The sequence below is a fragment of the Anolis sagrei genome, chromosome X (assembly GCF_037176765.1).
Source record: "Anolis sagrei isolate rAnoSag1 chromosome X, rAnoSag1.mat, whole genome shotgun sequence".
NCBI classification, from domain to species: Eukaryota; Metazoa; Chordata; class Lepidosauria; order Squamata; family Dactyloidae; genus Anolis; species Anolis sagrei.
Genome location: NC_090034.1, coordinates 46,807,985 through 46,829,041, shown reverse-complemented (window position 1 = coordinate 46,829,041; position 21,057 = coordinate 46,807,985). Strand labels below are relative to the sequence as shown.

General features: G+C 45.7%; 3 protein-coding genes across 6 annotated transcripts in view; 1 reads left to right on the top strand and 2 right to left on the bottom strand.

Moving 5' to 3' along the window:
• Positions 1 to 4,966: 4,966 nt before the first annotated feature.
• On the top strand, positions 4,967 to 15,021 carry P2RX6 (purinergic receptor P2X 6). Its single transcript, XM_067473300.1, has 12 exons — positions 4,967 to 5,116; positions 6,117 to 6,267; positions 6,580 to 6,651; positions 6,762 to 6,837; positions 7,031 to 7,124; positions 7,243 to 7,323; positions 8,123 to 8,264; positions 8,432 to 8,541; positions 9,698 to 9,791; positions 12,277 to 12,342; positions 12,590 to 12,667; positions 14,538 to 15,021. Exons 1-12 carry the CDS (start codon positions 4,995 to 4,997, stop codon positions 14,577 to 14,579), a joined length of 1,128 nt encoding a protein of 375 aa, XP_067329401.1. The 5' UTR covers positions 4,967 to 4,994; the 3' UTR covers positions 14,580 to 15,021.
• Positions 15,022 to 16,885: 1,864 nt separating this feature from the next.
• LOC132781255 (transmembrane protein 17B-like) lies at positions 16,886 to 19,118 on the bottom strand. The gene is made up of 4 exons (XM_060785353.2): positions 18,872 to 19,118; positions 18,683 to 18,786; positions 17,785 to 17,898; positions 16,886 to 17,323 (listed from the first exon to the last, which is right to left on the bottom strand). Exons 1-4 carry the CDS (start codon positions 18,987 to 18,989, stop codon positions 17,054 to 17,056), a joined length of 606 nt encoding a protein of 201 aa, XP_060641336.2. The 5' UTR covers positions 18,990 to 19,118; the 3' UTR covers positions 16,886 to 17,053.
• A 352-nt stretch (positions 19,119 to 19,470) lies between these two features.
• AIFM3 (apoptosis inducing factor mitochondria associated 3) overlaps positions 19,471 to 21,057 on the bottom strand; it is a 34,594-nt gene continuing 33,007 nt past the window's right edge. For 2 of the 4 annotated variants that reach the window (XM_060785356.2, XM_067473298.1), the window contains exons 19-21: positions 20,568 to 20,672; positions 20,387 to 20,407; positions 19,471 to 20,117 (exon numbers count right to left, since the gene is read on the bottom strand). In XM_060785356.2, the coding sequence (XP_060641339.1) occupies positions 20,078 to 20,117; positions 20,387 to 20,407; positions 20,568 to 20,672 (166 nt within the window). In that variant the 3' untranslated portion in view covers positions 19,471 to 20,077. The remainder of the gene's footprint in view (positions 20,118 to 20,386; positions 20,408 to 20,567; positions 20,673 to 21,057) is intronic. The other 2 variants (XM_067473299.1, XM_060785355.2) reach the window with 1 other exon arrangement.

Below are 21,057 nucleotides of genomic sequence, written 5' to 3'. Positions count from 1 at the left end.
CGTTTGTGGGATTAACATAACGCAAAAACCACTGAGCGAATTGACATCAAATTTGGCCACTAGACACCTACTAACCCATGGAGTGACTATCACTCAAAAAATGATTTTGTCATTTGGGAATTGTAGTTGCTGGGATTTATCACCTACAATCCAAAAGCATTCTGAACTCCACCAATGATGGAATTGGACCAACCTTGGCACATAGAACTCCCATGACCAACAGAAAATACTGGAAGGGTTTGGTGGGCATTGACCTTGACTTTGGGAGTTGTAGTTCACCTACATCCAGAGAGCACTGTGGACTCAAACAATGATGGATCTGGACCAAACTTGGCATGAATATTCCATATGCCCAAATATGAACACAGGTGGAGTTTGGGAAAAATAGACCTTGACATTTAGGAGTTGTAGTTACTGGGATTTATAGTTCACCTACAATCAAAGAGCATTTTGAACTCCAGCAACGACAGAATTGGGGCAAACTTCCCACACAGACCAACAGAAAATACTTAAGGCCATCGAGTCCAACTCCCTTCACCAGGACAAGAAAATGTAACCAAAGCCCTCCTGACAAAGAGCCATCCAGCCATAGATAGATAGATAGATAGATAGATATGATTCACACACACACATATATAGTATCACAGATTTGAAAGGACCCCTAAAGAAGGACAATTATGTGTTGCATGTTCCAGAGTAGGCAAACCAGAAAATCTCTACATCAATACTGTCAAACAAGAAGAAATATTGATTACCTACAAGCATAAAGAAACATAAATCTTCCGTATCTAATTTCCAGAATCCTCATCCAATTGCAATTGTCCAGCCATTCCGAGGTCAAGTAATTATTTGCTACATTGCATTTGAGAAAGCCTGCTCACAAAGCCAGGTTTTGACTTTATTTCGGAATGTTAGGAGAGTGGGAGCCAATCTAATATCTCTGGGGAGGGTGTTCCATATCCAAGGGGCCACCACTGAAAAGGCCCTATCTCTCATCCCCACCAACCGAACCTGTGAAGAAGCTCCCAATACTCTTCTGGATCATCCAAATGCTCTCTAGCAAGCTTCAGTCAGTCCCAGACATGTACTAGCTTAAGCAGGGGGACACGTCTGGCACTGCAGGATCTGAGTCCCTGGCGGCATAGTGTGTTACTGATGGTAGCCTTTGCAACGTTGGTCCCAGCTCTCTGCAAGTCATTCACTAGGTTCCCCCGTGTGGTTCTGGAATTTTTGCTCACCGTTCTTGTAATCATTTTGACCCCATGGGGTGAGATCTTGCATGGAGCCCCAGATCAAGGGAGATTATCAGTGGTCTTGTATCTCTTCCATTTTCTAATTATTGCTCCCACAGTTGATTTCTTCACACCAAGCAGCTTGCCTATTGCAGATCCAGTCTTCCCAGTCTGGTGCAGGGCAACAATTTTGTTTCTGGTGTCCTTCGACAGCTCTTTAGCCTTCACCGTAGTGGAGTTTGGAGTATGACTGCTCGAGGTTGTGGACAGGTGTCTTTGATACTGAGAACAAGTTCAAATAGGTGCCATTACTACAGGTAATGAGTGGAGGACAGAGGAGCCTGTCTGTGAGACCCAGAAATCTTGCTTGTTTGTAAGGTGATCAAATACTTATTTTCCACCATAATTTGCAAATAAATTCATTAAAAATCAAACAATGTGATTTTCTGGGTGTGTTTTCTCATGTTGTCTCTCATAGTTGAGGTCTACTTATGACGTGAATTACAGACCTCTCTCAACTTTTTAAGTGGGAGAAATTGTACATTTGGTATCTGACTAAATACTTCCCCCCCCCCCACTGTATATTATTATATATGATCAGTAATAATTATATTTAATACATTAGTATTAATATATTAAAATATTATTATATATTATATTGTATTATTATTAATATTATATTTTTATTTGGTTTTTTGTTTCTTTTGTATCAGGAGCGACTTGAGAAACTGCAAATCACTTCTGGTGTGAGAGAATTGGCTATCTGCAAGAACGTTGCCCAGGGGACGCCCAAATGTTTTGATGTTTTACCATTCCTGTGGGCGGCTTCTTTCATGTCCCTGCATGGGGAACTGGAGCTGACAGAGGGAGCTCATCCGCACTCTCCCCGGATTCAAACCTGCGACCTGTCGGTCTTCAGTCCTGCCGGCACAAGGGTTTAACCCAATACACCATCGGGAGTAGTAATTATATTTAATATATTAGTATTACTATATTACAATATTATTATATATTATTATATTTTATTATTATTAATATTCTATTGTATTATATTTTAATATTGCTTTCAATATTATGGAGCCCCCGGTAGCGCAGTGGGTTAAAGCGCTGAGCTGCTGAGCTTGTTGACCGAAAGGTCACAGGTTCAATTCCGGGGAGCTGCATGAGCTTGCGCTGTCAGCTCCAGCTTCTGCCAACCTAGCAGTTCAAAAACATGCAAATGTGAGTAGATCAATAGGTACTGCTCTGCCGGCTCTTCGGCTTAGAAATGAAGATGAGCACCACACCCCAGAGTCGGACATGACTGGACTTAATGTTAGGGGAAAACCTTTACCTTTACCTTATCAATATTATATGTATAAACAATATATTATGAGTCTAGCACAATATTAGTTTCACATATTACTATATTGTACTATACCACTATACTGCAATATTATTAGTAATATTACATGTAATATATAATATCTTAGTATTATATATTATATATTATTTTATTGTATTATATTATTTTACCACAATATATATCATACACTATGACTATATTACACTTTCTCTAATATATTGCACTATATCATAAGTTGTAGTATATATAATATATAATATATTATGTTACAAAATTATTAATATTATATATTATACATTAGTAGTATTACATTACAATGTTATCTATATATATAAATTTGTTAGGGGCATCCAACGAGGAAACAAAACTCAAAAACCCCCCAACGAAACTTAACCAAAATTCCCATGCCCATAACACAACCCACAAGGTACAAACATATCTACTCAAAATGAAAAACAACACAACAACACACTCACAAAACAGCAAAACAACAAAACTCAAAAATCCCCCAACAAAACTTAACCAAAATCCCCGTGCCCATAACACAACCCACAAGGTACAAACATATCTACTCAAAATGAAAAACAACACAACAACACACTCACAAAATGGCAAAACAACAAAACTCAAAAATCCCCCAACGAAACTTAACTAAAATCCCCGTGCCCATAACACAACCCACAAGGTACAAACATATCTACTCAAAATGAAAAACAACGCAACAACACACTCACAAAACGGCAAAAGAACAAAACTCAAAAAAAACCCCAACGAAACTTAACCAAAATTCCCATGCCCATAACACAACCCACAAGGTACAAACATAACTACTCAAAATGAAAAACAACACAACAACACACTCACAAAATGGCAAAACAACTGAGCATGCGCATTGGCGCCCAGCCGCAAGTTCCCTGGCACGCGCACATGGCCTTCCGGCCAACGTTCCCTCTGCGGAAACCATGCCCACTCCAAGCCCCGCCGCGCCGCTTCCCACACACACACACACCCTGCTGCACACACACACGCAACCCCACGCTCCATCACTCCCCCCGCCGCCGCACACACACACGCAACCCCACTCCCCCCGCCGCCACACACACACGCAACTCCACGCTCCATCACTCCCCCCACCGCCGCACACACACGCAACCCCACTCCCCCCGCCGCCGCATACACACACGCAACCCCACTCCCCCCGCCGCCGCACACACACACACAACCCCACGCTCCATGACTCCCCTCGCTGCCGCACACACACACACAACCCCACGCTCCATCACTCCCCTGCCCCAATCTTACCTTCTTTTACTTCAGGCCACCTCCAAACCCCACCCCGCCCCTTCCCGCCCTGTCAAAATCTAGGAAAGACAGGAAGGAAGGAAAGAAGGAAGAAAGAGAAAGGGAGGTAAAGAAAAAGGGGGAAGGGAGGAAAGTTAGAGGAAGAAGAAAAGGAAAGAAAAGGAAAGATGGAAGGAAAGAAAAGAGAGACAGCAGAAGAGAACGAAAAAGGGGGAAGGAAGGAAAGAGATAGAGAAAGAAGAGGAGAAGGAAAGATGGGAAGGAAGGAAGGAAGGAAGGAAGGAAGGAAGGAAGGCGGGAGGGAGGGAGGGAGGGAAAGAGGGAAGATTGGCCACAGCAACACGTGGTGGGTAAAGGTTGTTATTTCTATTATTATTATTATGCTATTGTTCCTATGAGACCCTTTTAGGGGGAATGGGAGAGGTGTCAGGTCCCAGAGGCAATGCATTGCATTATTGTTATTGTTATGATGGTGGTGAAATAAAAGGAAATAAAAAGTGAAAGAAGGAAGCAAACAGGGAGGGAAGAAAGGCAAAGGAAGAAAGGGGGAGGGAATGAAGGAAAGAGAGAAGGATGAAACCAAGTAGTGAAAGAAGGAAAGAAAGAAAGAGGTAGAGAAGGAAGAAAGGAGAGAAAGGGGGAGGAAAAGGGGGAAGGAATAGGTAGGGACCTCTCTTTCATCATAGTCCAGATATCTACCTCAACTTTGATAAGTTTTACTATAGGCCACAGCAACGCGTGGCAGGGCACAGCTAGTTATTTCTATATATTAGTATGTTGTGTATATTGAGGGGCTCCCAAGTGATGTTGCAGGAGACATGATGCAGCTTTGTCTTCCTGGCTGCCCCCTCCCTCCCTATCTATTAATATTATTAATATATTAATAATATTAGTACTATATTTTTATTGTTATTATTATGACTATTAGAATGGGAACTTTGTACAATTTTAATCAAAAAGGAAAGAAACCTTGCCTCTGCCATCCTGCGGCACTCCCAGGGATGCTCCTCTTTTAAAATGCTTTGCTCTCTCCTTTTTAATCTACAGCTGGGCACCATGCCAGGGCATGGCTCTGCTTCTCCCAGAAGCTGCCGGCATTTCCTGGTCGGCCGGCGATGGAGGAGACCTGCTCAGCCTTCCTGGACTACAAAACGGAGAAGTTTGCCCTCACCAGGAACCGTAAAGTGGGCCTTTTGCACCGCCTGATCCAGCTGGGCATCCTGGCATACACATTCGGGTAAGATTTGGGCAAAGAAAGGGCAAGGGGTGGGCACTCGATGAGCCGAATTGCAAGTCATTGGTGTTTCCGGAGCCAAGAAAGAATTCAGAGTCTTTGATCCCAAATAGATGCCGCTGCCAACAAATCTGCCCCGGGTTCAAGCCCAGCATTAAAAACCGTATGCCAAGGTGCTAAGTTTGATCCAAGTTCAGACTAAAGCCCGAAGCGGTTTCAGCATCCCATTGGTAGGGGAGTTGGGGAATGCCAGGGAGGTCATGATGGACATCTTTAATATTATTACTGATCAATTGATCTCTGAGCAGCATGCTGTCAATTTATTTATTTATTTCGAATTTTTTATTTTGAACATTTTTACCCTGTCCTTCTCAACCCCTAGGGGAACTCAGGGCGGAGTCCCCTCAATATACACAACATAGTAATATATAGAAATAATAACATTGTAATGTAATAATACTTATTAATAATAATTTATTATTATTATTATTACTATTATTATTAGCATTGGTATATAAATAAACTATTCTTATTATTATGCTTCCTTCATTTTATCAGTTTTATACTTATTTATTGATGCAATGCTTTTGACATGAATTTTAAAAAAACATAACCATTAATAATAACAATGATAATATCCCACATTTTTCTCTAAAAAGAGACCCAACGTGGTTAACGATTCTAAAAAACAATACAACGTACAATGAAATGCAGCTTGATGGATCTGGAACACACTTAGCAACAAACATATAACCATAAAAAATCAATAGTTAAAGCCAATGCAATCATTCAAAGCCTATTTGAATCCCACCTGAGATTGAGAGCTGAAGAGGCCATTCTTTTCAAAGCTCTTATCTGATAGGGTGGCTCGGGTATCAATCAAATCAGGGGCACTACCATGGAAAAGGTCCAGCTCTTCATAACTATCAGGGAGATCACAACATTGAAGCAGAGGCCTGTTTGGGGTTTCCTCGAACCTCTTGTTCCTGGGGTTGTCTTGCAGATGGGTGCTCCTCTTCCAGAAAGGCTACCAGGAAAAGGATACGGACCCACACTTCTCAGTGATCACCAAACTGAAAGGGGTTTCGGCCATTCAGGTCCAAGAGCTTGGAGAGCGACTGTGGGATGTGGCCGATTACGTGAAGCCCCCTCAGGTATGTGGCATTGAATCAAACCTTGGGCTGCCACTTCCCGCATGGCTATGGACGATGGGAGTGACAACCCAACATCTAGGCAACCCAAAACCTAACCTATCTGTAGGTTTTCATGGCAGAATATTTAGATGGGTGCATTTGTACTTTGACTGCCATGGTTTAGGGCTAGTAGTAGCTTGACAAGGTCTTATCCTTCTCTGCCAAACTACAACTCCCAGGAGTCCATGGCAGACCAAGTAGGGTCAAACTGTCTTTATTGACTTTTTTTGACAGAGAAAACAATAGTATCTATTTCCTGGAACTTTTCTTTAGGGAGAAAGTGTCTTCTTCTTGGCCACCAATTTCATTGCGACACCGAATCAAACACAGGGGTTGTGCCCTGAGGTATGTTGTTGGCAGCTCTTTTTCGTGGCTTGGCTTTATGTCACGGCTTGGCAACACTGGCCTGGAACAAGGTGGGAGCTATAGTTTCCCTTGTTGCCTTTTGTTTATAGCATCCTTCAATCCCAGATGGAAACTGCCAGCAAGATTCGGATTGTAGGGCTGGAGAGCCAGTAGTCAATGGGAACGGTAAGGAGATTGAGTGGGGTCTTCCAAAATTGGCAAGTCACTACTAGTGGTAACTGAGGCTCTACACCTTGGGTTGACCCTTGAAAGTTCAGACTAAACCCTGGACTGGATTTTCCACCCCATTTATTCGGGAAGCGAACAACTCAGAATCGAAGGTTCCATCGAAGAGATTGAGATCTGGCTTTTTTTTCAGGAATCAAAACGGGAAAGTGTATCCATTTGAATGCTACGAGCAACACCTGCGAGATCTATGGCTGGTGTCCGGTGGAAAACAAGACCTTACCCAGGTTCCCAAATCCTCCTTTTTGGTATTAATACGGAACATAGATGGCCAATACTGAATCTTATTCGGAGAATCTCACTATCTCTCCCCCGCCCCCAATTTCTTTTCTGTTTTCCTTGTAGGAAACCGCACTTGATCGAAGCTGGAAATTTCACTCTGTTTATTAAAAACACAGTCAACTTTGCCAAATTCAACTTCTCCAGGTAAGGGTCGAGAAGAGAAATTGTCTTGGTTTTGTCTTTGCTTTGTTATTAGAATTAGGAATCATAGAATCATAGAGTTGGAAGACACCTCATGGGCCATCCAGCACAACCCTCTGCCAAGAAGCAGGAAAATTGCATTCAAAGCACCCCTGACAGATGGCCATCCAGACTCTGTTTAAAAGCTTCCAAAGAAGGAGCCTCCACCACACTCCAGGGCAGAGAGTTATTATTATTAATAATAATTAATATATTATTATTATTATTATTATTATTATTATTATTATTATTATTATTATTGGTGCAATCAATTCCATGCTGTTTTTATATAGTCCGAAAACCTTACAAAGCTGGATCAGTGTCAACAGGATGCTGAATCCTGTTGTTTACCATCTGAAATTGAATGCACTGTCCAAGGTGGCTAGCATTGTAGGGTTCGGCGCCTCAGACAGCTCCTACAATGCTTCAGCTGACCCATTGGCATGAATCATAGAATCATAGACTCAGAAGAGGCCACATGGGCCATCTAGTCCAACCCCCTTCTGCCATGCAGGAAAAGCACAAACATAGCCCTCCCCACCTCAACAGATGGCCATCCAGCCTCTGTTTAACAGCCTTCAAAGGAGCTTCCACCAGACTTCCAAGGCAGAGTTCCACTGTTGAAAAGGTCTTCTTACAGTCGGGAAGTTCTTCCTAATGTTTGAGTGGAAACTCCTTTCCTGTCGCTTGAACCCATGAGATCCATAAACTTTCTTCCTGTAATTGATATCCCCAAAGACCTCTAATTCTTGCTGTCTCTTAGGACCAACACTTTGAAGACGATGGATGGGGCCTACTTCAAGGGCTGCCGCTATGACGCTCTGGATAGCCCTTTCTGCCCTGTTTTCCGTATTCATGACATGGTGGAGGCTGCCGGGGCTAGCTTTGAGGAACTGGCCCTCAAGGTGTGTCTCTTGCTTCCCCAAATCCCATGCCGTTTGGCTTCCCCCTTTCCAAAAAAAAAAGGAGATGATGCCTGCTTCAGTAGCTCCTGAAGGACAGGTGTTGCTTAACCAATGGCACATTGTGTTTTTCCATGTTCCCTTGTGGCCTTTGGTGGCTCCTGACGCAGGGGGCAGCCCTTGGTTTGCGCATCGACTGGGACTGCGACGCCGATCAAGCCCCATCGCAATGCCATCCTGGCTATTCCTTCAACCTCCTGGACAAGGAATTCAACTTCAGGTGGGAGAAGCCTCAGGCTGGAGCAGGTCAAATTTGGTGTTCTGCCCAGAAGTGTCTTTTTTACGGCACAGGGAACCATACTCCTTGCCATTCTCACCACTGACTGTGCTGGCCGGGGATGCCAGGAGTTGTAGTCCCACAGCAACGTCCATCCCTCTGTGGGATGTGAAACACCCAATCTTGATTTGGTTGCCTTTCTCCTCTTTCCTATCAAATTTGGCAAACTCCATGTCTAATTAGATCAGTGTTTCTCAGCCTGGGGGTCAGGACCCTCAGGGGGGTTGCGAGGGAGTGTCAGAGGGGTCACCAAAGACCATCAGAAAACACAGTATTTTCTGTTCATGGGGGTTCTATGTGGGAAGTTTGGCCCAATTGTATCTTTGGTGGGGTTCAGAATAGTCTTTGATTGTAGGTGAACTATAAATCCCAGCAACCACAACTCCCATATGTCAAGGTCTATTTTCCCCAAACTCCACCAGTGTTCACATTTGGGCATATTGAGTATTTATACCAAGTTTGGTCCAGATCCATCATTGTTTGAGTCCACAGTGCTCTCTGGATGGAGGTGAACTACAACTCCAAAACTCAAATCAATGCCCACCAAACTCTTCCAGTATTTTCTGTTGGTCATGGGAGTTCTGTGTGCCAAGTTTGGTTCAGTTCAATCTTTGGTGGGGTTCAGAATGCTCTTTGATTGTAGGCGAACTGTAAATCCCAGCAACTACAACTCCCAAATGACAAAATCAATTCCCCCTCCCAACCCCCCCCCCCCCCCAATATTCAAATTTGGGTGTATTAGGTATTTGTGCCAAATTTGGTCCAGTAAATGAAAATACATCCTGCATATCAGATATTTACATTAAGATTCATAACAGTACCAAAATTACAGATATGAAGTAACAACAAAAATAATTTTATGGTTGGGGGTCACCACAACATGAGGAACTGCATTAAGGGGTCGTGGCATTAGGAAGGTTGAGAAACACTGAATTAGATTATGATATGTTATTATCTTTTAACTATGTTTTTAGCTGGTGAACTCTGTTGTTTGTTCTGGGCTTGGTCCCTCATGTAAGCCACCCCGAGTCCCTTTGGGGAGATGGTGATGGGGTATAAAAATAAATGAAATGGGTGCCAGGGTCTTTTCTCTTTCCAGGACAGCCTCCTATTACCGGGCCCCACTTTCTCCTCCCTCCCGGAGTCTGCTGAAACTCTACGGCATCCGCTTTGACATTTCAGTCCGTGGTCAGGTGAGGCGCCAAACAGTCTTCTACCTGGAGGGATCCCTGCAGGATCTGTTCATCGTCTCGGTGGTTGGGATGAATCAGGCTCTGCTCCCAGCTCCTCCCTACTGTGCTTCTGCCCCCCTTCCTTCCAGTACACGCAGCATTGTTCCCCCCATTTCCCTACAAAACAGTATGCTGTGAACTTGGCTGTCCTTACCCATTGGCTCTAAACCAGTGTTTCTCAACCTTCCTAATGCCGCAACCCCTTAATACAGTTCCTCATGTTGTGGCGACCCCCAACCATACAATTACTTTATTTGCTACTTCAGAACTGTAATTTTGCTACTGTCGTGAATCATCATGTAAATATCCGATATGCAGGATCAGGGGCGGCTCATCCATTACGTGACGTAAGCGGTCACAGAACACTTTTTTTTTGCTAGGGGCGCAGAGGCGCCTCTGTAAATGCCCCTCAACCGCCACTTGAGGAGCGCCCCCTCAGCTCACAACAGCCCTAGCAGTCTGGGGGGAGCCTCGGCTTTCTTGCCTCTCTGCCGGGCGATCCTCTTCCCATAGGGGCCGGGCCCTTGAGCCTCACCTAGCCCCTCTCGTTCCTGCTCCACCCGGCCACCGGGTGCACGAGCAGAGCCAGCGCTCAATCGTTCTCCGCGTTCGATCCCTTCCCCATGACCGGCTCCCTTTCCCGATCCCCCGGCACTCCACCCGCCTCCTCTCCCCAATCCACGGATGGGCCAAGGGGTGGAGCCGCCACATCTGGCCTGCTTCGGGTCCTGAGGCATGTCTGAAGACTCCAGCGTGCGCACCAATAGTCGCCTCTTCTCCTGACTTTCTCTTCAGCCATTGGGACCAAGAGAGAGAGAGAGCCCCTCCGGCTGGAGGTATCTCCCACCTCCACTCCCCCTTTGTTTTTGTGCCTACCTTCAGGAAAGGTGGGCATCTCCACCTCTGTCTCTCTCTGTCTCTGTCTCTCTCTCTCTCTCTCGGTCCCAATGGCTGAGGAGAAAGTCAGGACAAGAGGTGACTTTTGGTGCACACGCCGGGGTCTTCAGGCACGCCTCCGGACCCAAAGTGGGCCTGGCAAGAAAGCAAGTGCGGCAAGTGTAGTTACTGGGATGTATAGTTCACCTAAAATCAAAGAGCATTCTGAACTCCACCAATGATGGAATTGAACCAAATATGGCACACAGAACTCCCACAACAAACAGAAAATATATATCAATGATTGGTTTGGGGGGGGGGGGCAAAATACTGTTTGCTTACCTTTGAAAATTACCTAGGGCCGCCTCTGTGCAGGATGTATCTTCATTCACTGGACTAAATTTGGCAAAAATACCAGATACGCCCAAATTTGAATACTGGTGGAGTTGGGAGGGGATTGATTTTGTCATTTGGGAGTTGTAGTTGCTGGGATTTATAGTTAATTTATAAATCCCGCAGAGTTCATCAAAACGCATTCTGAACTCAACCAATGAGGAAATTGAATCAAACTTGGCACACAGAACTCCCATGACCAGCATAAAATATTGGAAGGTTTGGTGGGCATTGACCTTGAGTTTTGGAGTTGTAGTTCACCTACATCCAGAGAGCACTGTGGACTCAAACAATGATGGATCTGGACCAAACTTCGCATGAATAATCAATATGGCCAAATGTGAACACTGGTGGGGTTTGGGGAAAATAGACCTTGCCATTTAGGAGTTGTAGTTCCTGGGATTTATAGTTCACTACAATCAAAGAGCATTTTGAGCTCCAGAAACGACAGAATTGGGGCAAACTTCCTACACAGACCAACAGAAAATGCTTAAGGCCACCCAGTCCAACTCCCTTCACCAGGGCAAGAAAACGTAATCAAAGCCCTCCTGACAAAGAGCCATTCAGCCATAGATATAGATAGATATATATGATTCACACACACACAGAGATATAGTATCATAGATTTGAAAAGGACCCCTAAAGAAGGACAATTATGTGTTGCATGTTCCAGAGTAGGCAAACCTACTATTTGGGAGTTGTAGTTCCTGGGATTTACAGTTCATCACAATCAAAGAGCATTCTGAGCCCCACCAATTGAGCCAAACTTCATACACAAAACCCCATGCCTTGAAGGGACTCGCTGGCACTAACCTCCCCCCAGCCTCACACACTCTCCCTCGCTCGTGCATGTGTGGTATGCTGCCATGCTCCAAGTATGGCTGCTCTCCCCTCTCTTCTTGGAGTCACAGAAACAGCCCTCCCCTTGGCTGAGAGGCCAGTCAATCACAGCAGAGGAGGGCTTTTGGTGGAAGGATTCACCATCTGTTTCCAAAAAGGAAAAGAAGGTCAGGCGGAGACCTTCTCTGCCAAAGGGGTTCCTAAGACCATCAGAAATATATGTTTTCTGATGGTCTTTGGCAACCCCTCTGAAACCCCCTTGCGACCCCCCCCCCCGGGGGCCTGACCCCCAGGTTGAGAAACACTGCTCTAAGCAATTCCCTTTCTGTATTTCTAGGCTGGGAAGTTCAGTATCATCCCCACTGTTGTCAACCTGGGCACCGGAGCAGCATTCCTCGGGACTGTGAGTATGGCCAGGTGGAAGGGCAAAGCAAGCTGTTCATTCAGGAGCACAGCGATGTTGGAGATGTGTAAAAATTGAACCCAGTGTAAAACCCACCAAGGGGTCATGCCTTTGTTGGCCAACAGAAATGCACCAAATGAACAATTTGAAGCTCCACCTGGACTTCAGTGTTGGCCTTGTCCTTTCTTTAAACATGGCAGGGAGAGGCTGTTTTTTGAGTGCCAAATGCTGCCTTTTTCTATCCTAGGCCACTGTCATCTGTGATCTGGTGCTCTTGTACCTTGACGCCAAAGCCGACTTCTATCGAAGCGAGAAGTATGAAGAGGTAAAAAAGGACACTTAGAATCATAGAGTTGGAAGAGACCTCACGGGCCATCCAGTCCATCCCCCTGCCAAGAAGCAGGAAAATTGCATCCAAAGCCCCCCTCCCACCACAGATGGCCATCCAGCCTCTGCTTAAAAGCCTCCAAAGAAAGAGCCTCCACCACACTCCAGGGCAGAGAGTTCCACTGCTGAACAGCTCTCACCATTAGGAAGTTCTTCCTAATGTTCAAGTAGAATCTCCTTTCCTGTAGTTTGAAGCCATTGTTTTGCGTCCTAGTCTCTAGGGCAGCAGAAAACAAGCTTGCTCCCTCCTCCCTATTACTTTCCCTCACATATTTATACATGACCATCATGTCTCCTCTTGGCCTTCTCTTCTGCATGTTGAACATGCCCAGCTCATTCAGCCGCTCCTCATTGGGCTTGTTCTGCAGACCCTTGATCCTTTGAATCGTCCTCCTCTGGACACATCGCCCTTCAAACATAGTATTCCAGATGCGGTCTGACCAAGGGAGAATAGAGGGGTAGCATGACTTCCCTGGATCTAGACCAGTGTTTCTCAACCTTCCTAATGCCGTGACCCCTCATGTTGCAGTGACCCCCAACCATAAAATTATTTTTGTTGCTACTTCGTAACTGTAATGTTGCTACTGTTATGAATCGTAATGTAAATATCTGATATGCAGGATGTATTTTCATTCACTGGACCAAATTTGGCACAAATACCTGATATGCCCACATTTGAATACTGGTGGGTTTAGGGGGGGATTGATTGATTTTGTCATTTGAGAGTTGTAGTCACTGGGATTTATAGTTCACCTACAATCAAAGAGCATTCTGAACTCCACCAATGATGGAATTGAACCAACTTGGCACACAGAACTCCTATGACCAACAGAAAATACTGGAAAGATTTGGTGGGTATAGACCTTGAGTTTGGGAGTTGTAGTTCACCTACATCCAGAGAGCGCAAACAATGATGGATCTGAACCAAATTTGGCACAGATACTCAATATGCCCGATTGTGAACACTGGTGGCGTTTGGGAAAAGTAGACCTTGACATTTGGGAGTTGTAGTTGCAGGGATTTATAATTCACTTAAATCAAAGAGTATTCTGAACATCACCAATGAGAGAATTGGGACAAACCTCCCACACAGAACCCCCATGACTAACAGAAAATGGTGTTGACTAACAGAAAAGAAAATCTTTGGTGACCCCTCTGATACCTCTTCACGACCCCTCTGGGGGTCCCGACCCCCAGGTTGAGAAACACTGATCTAGACACTAGACCTCTATTTATGCAGCCCAAAATCCCATTGGCTTTTTTTGCCACCGCAAAAACCCTTGACATCCTCCCATTTTCCAAAGCAACCACCTCCCCGTCTTCCTTTTCCTAGGCTCTGCTGGCCAGGAGTGCTGGGAATTGTAGTCCAACAGCATTCCCACCCATATCCAGTCCTTGATCCCAACCTAAGTAGATCCACTCCTCTGAACCAAAGAATCCTATTTTGACGATTCCCCAAAGGACATTTTTCTTCAGTGTTCCAATGTCATACTTTTGAGATGCCCCAAATGACTGTTCCTCCAATCCTCACATTTCTAGGCGTTTCAGCCATTCAGTAGCAGGATGTCAGTGCCCAAAGAGAAGAGGGCTAGGGAAGGCGAGTGCAGCTCATTGAAGCATGTGAGCCATTTGTAATGTCTCATTCTTTGCAACTGTAGATATTTGGGAACTGAAGGAAAACTTCATGGGACAAAGTTCCCATTTGGAGCCACATTTCTCTCCTTTCTGAGTTCCCTTCTGGGCAAAGTGTCTCTAAAAAAAAACTGAGCAGTGATAGGGAATAATAAATTGGTGCTTGTGTTTTGCAGGCAAAACCACCAAAAGACAAAAATGGCAAGGCAGCTTCGTAGCCTCACCAACCTTCGAAGGAAAGGCTGAAACTTCCTATGGACAATTGAGACAGTGAGATCTCCGCTTGCAAAGTTTGGGCTAGACTGGACCTTCCTGAAAGCCGAGATATGGATATCTACTTGGCCTTTTGCTATGACTTCTGTTGCCACCTCTCTTTGTTGGAGGCCAAAGAGAGTTCCTACCATTCAAAGTAGGACGTATTGGGGCAAATGGACCACCAAACTGACATTGTATCCTATAGTCAAGCACTCACTTTTGCAAGGGACAGATCCGGAGGCTTATTTGCTCTCCAGATCCCACCAAGGACTGCTCCAAACTGTATTTTATTTCACTGTTCTTTATTGAAGCCCTCGCTGTCTCCCAAGGTGGCTTCCAACAAGATTATAGTAAGGTACAGCTAAAAACCCAAAGATGAAAAAATAATAATAAAGTATCATATCAAACCACGGTATAAAATCTTAGAAGCTTCTCCTCTTTCTTTGGTCAGAAAAAGGACTATTATTATTATTATTATTATTATTATTATTATTATTATTATCCACTTTTCCAAGGAGCCACCGGTGGCGCAGTGCTTTAAACTCTTGTACCGGCAGGACTGAAGAACAACAGGTTGGAGATTCGAATCCGGGGAGAGTGCGGATGAGCTCTCTCTGTCAGCTTCAGCTACACTTGCGGGGACATGAAAGAAGTCTCCCACAAGGATGGTAAAACATCAAAACAGCCAGGCATCCCCTGGGCATCATCCTTGCAGATGGCCAATTCTCTCACACCAGAAGCAACTTGAAGTTTCCCAAGTTGCTCCTGACATGAAAAAAAAAACACTTTATCTAACAAGAAACCCTAAGTGACATCTTGATGGAGAGCAGAGAACTAATGGGATTCTAGTCACTTTGGCATGTCATATTCTGGCCTTCTTTCCATTGCCGTTAACTTTTGTTGATTCAGAAGGAATGGTTTTATGTCACCTGATTTAGCTGACTTCTTAATGGCCTTTGCGGAGAGGCTCGGGTCATTCCTTTGGATGGCAATGGCCCAAACCCGTTACAGCTGCTCTTTTTTGGGAGAAGGCAAAAGATCCATTAGTGGGTTGTTTTAGGTTTTTCAAGCTGTATAGCCATGTTCTAGAAGCATTCTCTCCTGACATTTCACCTACATCTATGGCAGGCATCCTCTGAGGTTGTGAGATCTGTTGGAAACTAGGAAAATGGGGTTTGTATATCTGGAAAGTCCAGAGTGGGAGAAATAACTGTTGTCTGTTGGAACTAGGTGTGAATGTTTCAGTTGGCCACCTTGATTAGCATTTAATGGCCTAGCAGTTTCAAGGTGTGGCTTCTTACTGCCTGGGGGAATCCTTGTTAAGAGATGGTTAGCTGTCCCTGATTGTTTCCTGTCTGGAGTTCCCCTGCTTTTGAGTGTTGTTCTTCATTTACTCTTATGATTTTAGAGTGTTTTAATACTGTCAGCAAGATTTTGTTCATTTTCATGGTTTCTTCTTTTCAGTTGAAATTGTTCACATGCTTGTGGATTTCAGTGGCTTCTCCGTGTAGCCTGACATGGTGGTTGTTGAAGTGGACCATCATTTTTGTGTTCTCACATAATTTGTTGTATCCAGATTGGTTCATCAGGTGCTCTGCTATGGCTGACTTCTCTGGCTGAATTAGTCTGCAGTGCCTTTCATGTTCCTTGATTCGTGTTTAGGCAATGCTGCGCTTGGTGGTCCCTCTGTTGACTTTCCCACAGCTGCATGGTATATGGTAGACTCCTGAAGAGGTGAGAGGATCCCTTTTGTCCTTTGCTTAATGTAGCATTTGTTAGATTTTCTTGGTGGGTCTGTAGATAGTTTGTAGGTTGTGTTTGCTCATCAGTTTCCCTATGCACTTAGTGGTTCCCTTGATGTATGGCAAAAACACTTTTCCTCTGGGTGGATCTTTGTCCTTACTCACGTGGCTTGTTCTCGGTCTTGCAGCTCTTCTGATGTCTGAGGTGGAGTCTCCATTGGCCTGTAAAGCCCAGTTTAGGTGGTTCAGTTAGTCTTGAAGGAGGTGGGGTTTACAGATTATTTTTGTCTGCTGTATACCATGCAGCTGTGGACAAGTCTACATAGGGGCCACCAAATGCAGCGCCCAAACATGAATCAAGGAACGTAAAGGAAGAAACCATCAAGGAAGAAACCATCAAGGTGGCCAACTGAAACATTCACACCTAGCTCTAACAGACAAGAGTTTTTTCTCACACCCTGGACTTTCCACAGATATATAAACCCAATTTTCCTAGTTTCCAACAGACCTCACAACCTCTGAGGATGCCTGCCATAGATGCAGGTGAAATGTCAGGAGAGAATGCTTCTAGAACATGGTCACACAGCCCAAAAAACCTACAACAATCCAGTGATTCCAGCCATGAAAGCCTTTGACAATACAGATCTATTATTGTTCCAGTGAGGTGGGTTCAGGGCTGGCGGGCATCAGGTGCCTCAAGCCCACTGCCCCTTGTGCCCATCGCCAGTGGTTTGGCCCACTCCTTCTTCAAACTGCTTGAGGTAGAACTGCATGGCCAGCTGCTTGCTCATGTGTTTGAGGGCCTGGAAGGCAGCGGCGATTTCGGAGACGAGGAAGAGGAGCAGGAGCAGGTTCACCGCTGTCTCCAGTGGTAGTCGCAGGGTGTACATGTCCGCCAGGATGAACAGCACGGTGGGTACCTCGATCATAAAGGATAGGAGGAGGAAGCCAGCCAGTTCAGGGACCTGTGGGAGACAAGGCAGGGAGCACATTGGCACATGGGTATTCTTTTGCATGGATGCCCAAACAGGCCAGAGGTCTACAGGCCAGCCTGGCTCGTGCCAAGGGAAACTCGGTATCTTCCATCCAGGTTTGAATCTCAGTGATCAGCGGTTAGTCTTAGGTTGAGTTAGGTTGCAAGAAACTGTTAAATAAATGTGTTTGACAACACTTGAAGTGCCATGACTCAATGCTATGGGATCCTAGGAGCTGGGGTCTCACAAGGCCTATAGTTGTCTCTGCCCAAGAATGCAGGTTCCTCATCAAGCTAAAAATCCTGTATCCTCTGGTTCAAGTGATACCAAACAGCACTGGTTTACAATTTATTGATTGTATTTATTTACTTTATTTATACCCCGCTTTTCTCCCCGTGGGAACTCAGTATCGATGTTCCCTAGTAAGCTGCCACTGTCCCCTCAGCCCTTACCTTTTCTTGCAAATTCCCAATGTATCCGAGGTAGAGGCGCAAGACTTCTGCGAGGGTGAGTGTCAGGTATGCGGATAGAAGCAGAAACTGGTTGTATGCCGGCAGCAAGCTGAACTGGAGGGATGGAGTAAAAGGAGCCCTTGAGCAGGAAGCCAGTGGTAGTTGAACAGTATCCTCAAATGTGTTGTGATCCATATGGAATACAGTCCTAAGACCAGTGCTGGGTTAAACCCTTGTGCTGGCAGGACTGAAGACCGACAGGTTGGAAAGTTCAAATCCGAGGTGAGCGTGGGTGAGCTCCCTCTGTCTGCTCCAGTTCCCCATGCGGGGACATGAGAGAAGCCTCCCACAAGGATGGTAAAACATCAAAATATCCAGGCATCCCATGGGCAAGGTCCTTGCAGACAGCTAATTCTCTCACACCAGAAGCGACTTTCAGTTTCTCAAGTCGCTCCTGACATGGAAAAAAAACAGTACTGGGTTTAGGACCAATGAGGCCTTATGCTAGTTCAGTTATGTGGCCCCTTCCTTCCTTCGTTCCTGAAGCTTAGCCCAGTATGCTTACATTGCCTGCTCTGTGGCACACTCCCATAGACTATCAACTCTATCATTATGTCTGAAATCACTCTGAAACAGAATGCCTTCACATTTAGAATTGCACCACATAAGCAAATCCATTGGTTTGTTTGTTTGTTTGTTTGTTTGTTTAGCAGGAAGATGGGCCCTCCTGACCAACAGGGCCTTGTGCTTAAGCATAATGGTAAATCCGGCACTGCCTAAGACTAGCTGCTGCAGTCAAAGATTTGACACCTCTGTCTCTGCACAGGGCCCAGCTCTGAACCCACCAATGCCCTTTTAGGGCATTAACCTCCCTCTCAAGCATCACCAAGGCCAGTACCTTGAGTTCGAGCATGATCCCTTCTGAGACACACCAGAACGGGAAATAGAAAGCATTGAAGTAGAGCATCATTTGCAAGGGCAAGCTGGATAGCACGGCATGGCCTGGGAAAGATACAAACAGTGGCCAGGAAGGGTGGGAACCTGATGATCTGGCCAAAAAGGGTTCCCTGCCCATGCCATCTCCTACCTGGGTAGTAGACCTGGGCTGCCCCAGCATCACCAGTCTTGTTGTTGACAAAGAGGGAGCCGCTGAAGGTGGTCAGGCCTCGGCGGAGGTTGGAAGGAAGGGGTGTCTGGAGTGCCATGCCTCCCCAAAGGTGAGACCAGCCTTGATCAACAGCCTCTAGCTCCTGATCTGGGTCAGGCGGGGCAAGGGAGGCGCTCTGCTAATGGCATTAAGGAGGCCAGGCAGCCCAGCTGTCACTGACCGACCAGAGATTAAGGCCAATATCCTGCTGTGCGATTGGAGGCATGAGATCCCAGAATCCTAGAGTTGGAACATACCCCAGCAGCCATCCAATCCAACCTCCCTCCGCCCTTCTGCCATGTAGGGAGACCACATCCAATCCCTCCCAACAGATGGCCATCCAGCTGCTGCTTTTAAAACTCCAGAAAAGGAGATTCCACTTGGAGGCATTTTTAATCTAGGCTTCAATGAAGCTCTCCAAAGTGGACAACTCTCTCCTTTAAATAGATTCAGCACCTTGGAGAGATTCTCAAATCCTAGCCAAAAGGAACCCCAATACACTAGTCCCATCCCAACCAGAGGCCTCAAAAGACACCATGGCAAGTGAAACCAAAGCGGCATGGTATTAGTTTATTAAGAACCTAGAAAAAGAGATGGTTCATGACGCATGTGGCAAAGTCAGCTGTGGGTTTCAACCGACACGGGAAAGCAGTCTTCTTCAGTCTGGGCTACTACATCTCCCATCGTCTCTGTCTACTGCAGATGATGGGGACTGTGACCCAAGATGCCTGGGAGAGGCTGGATGTGGGGAGGCGAAGACAAAGGGGGATAGGACAATGAAATGCAGAACAGGGCACTAGGGCCTCAGCTCTTGAAGGGGGCAGAATTCTTCTCTTGTGGGGGGCATTACGCTCCTTTTTGCCTCCCACAAGTACATATCCAGTGAAACCCCCAAAGACAGAACCAACATGCCCCCCCCCCCCACTTTCTGCCTGGTCTTTGGGGTTTCTTAAAGTGCAGGTGTATCTCCAATGTGGATGTTCCCAAGCGTGGGAGATTCGGGACGGCAAGGGAAGAAAAAGAATCCGGTTCGGGGAAAGAGCGGAGGGAAGCGCCTGATTCCTCAAAGTCACAGTTGTGGAGGGATCCTCCATCTTTGAGTGATGGCCAAGCCCTTGGAAAACTGGGCCCTTGCTTCTGGGGCTGTTAGGATCCTTTTCCCGTTAGCCAAGACATGTCTCCGGTTCTGCCAGAAAAAACGAAACAAACAAGAAAGTGCTTATACGAAGGCTTCAGCCCTCTTCCATCCAAGATCAGAGACCCAAAAAGGAAAATTTGGAAGAATGGAAGGCCGTGAAAACAAACTCGGAAGGCACAAGTTGCCCAGGGCTCTCATTTTGTTCATCCTGATCTACTACAACAGAGACACGTTCCTCTTTTTTTCTCAATCAAAGTAAAAGGGGGAAGGAATTTCACATCAACAACCACCCAAAACACGGACCAAAGCATACGTACTTGCCATAGCGGATGAAGAGCCTTAGTGTGCCGCAGGGAAAGGAGAAAGAGAAAAAGGGTGAGAGAGGAAGCCAGGGGGGAAACGACGAGAAATGTGTGCTCCGAGTACATACAGTGCAGCCAATGAACCCATTTCCCCAAATGCAGAAGATACCAATTTCATCCTGGGTCATTGACTTACTCCACATCTCGTTTCCGAATAGTTCTCCCGGCGCCCATGACGTCCGCGACTTTGGAGACTAGAGGGTCATAGTTCATACTGGCCACAGCGACCACTTCATCATTCCTAAAGGAAAAGATCAGAGAGTTTGTGAGTTGATGGTGAAGGGAGGCCATAAACATACCCTAAACCCAGCATAAGAGCCAGCAGCTGCATTGGGTGAGGAAAGCCCATTTAGATGCCAGTCAGATTTTTGCAGCCCCTTCTCCCTGGCAACAAGGCTGGAACAATCCAATGCAAGGACTCCATCACAATTTCAACCTGGAGGGGGCTGGAAACATCCTGCTGTGCCCTGAAAGCCATTCTTTGTCTGATGACGCCGCTGGCTCTTACGGTGGACTTGGGGTGTCAGGCCCAGAAACCTTATTGAGTTAGGCCTATGAAAATAAGTAGCCCATGTAGGTTAAGGCGCCAGACCCTGCCTGAACTTGGAAGCTAAGCAGGGTCAGTC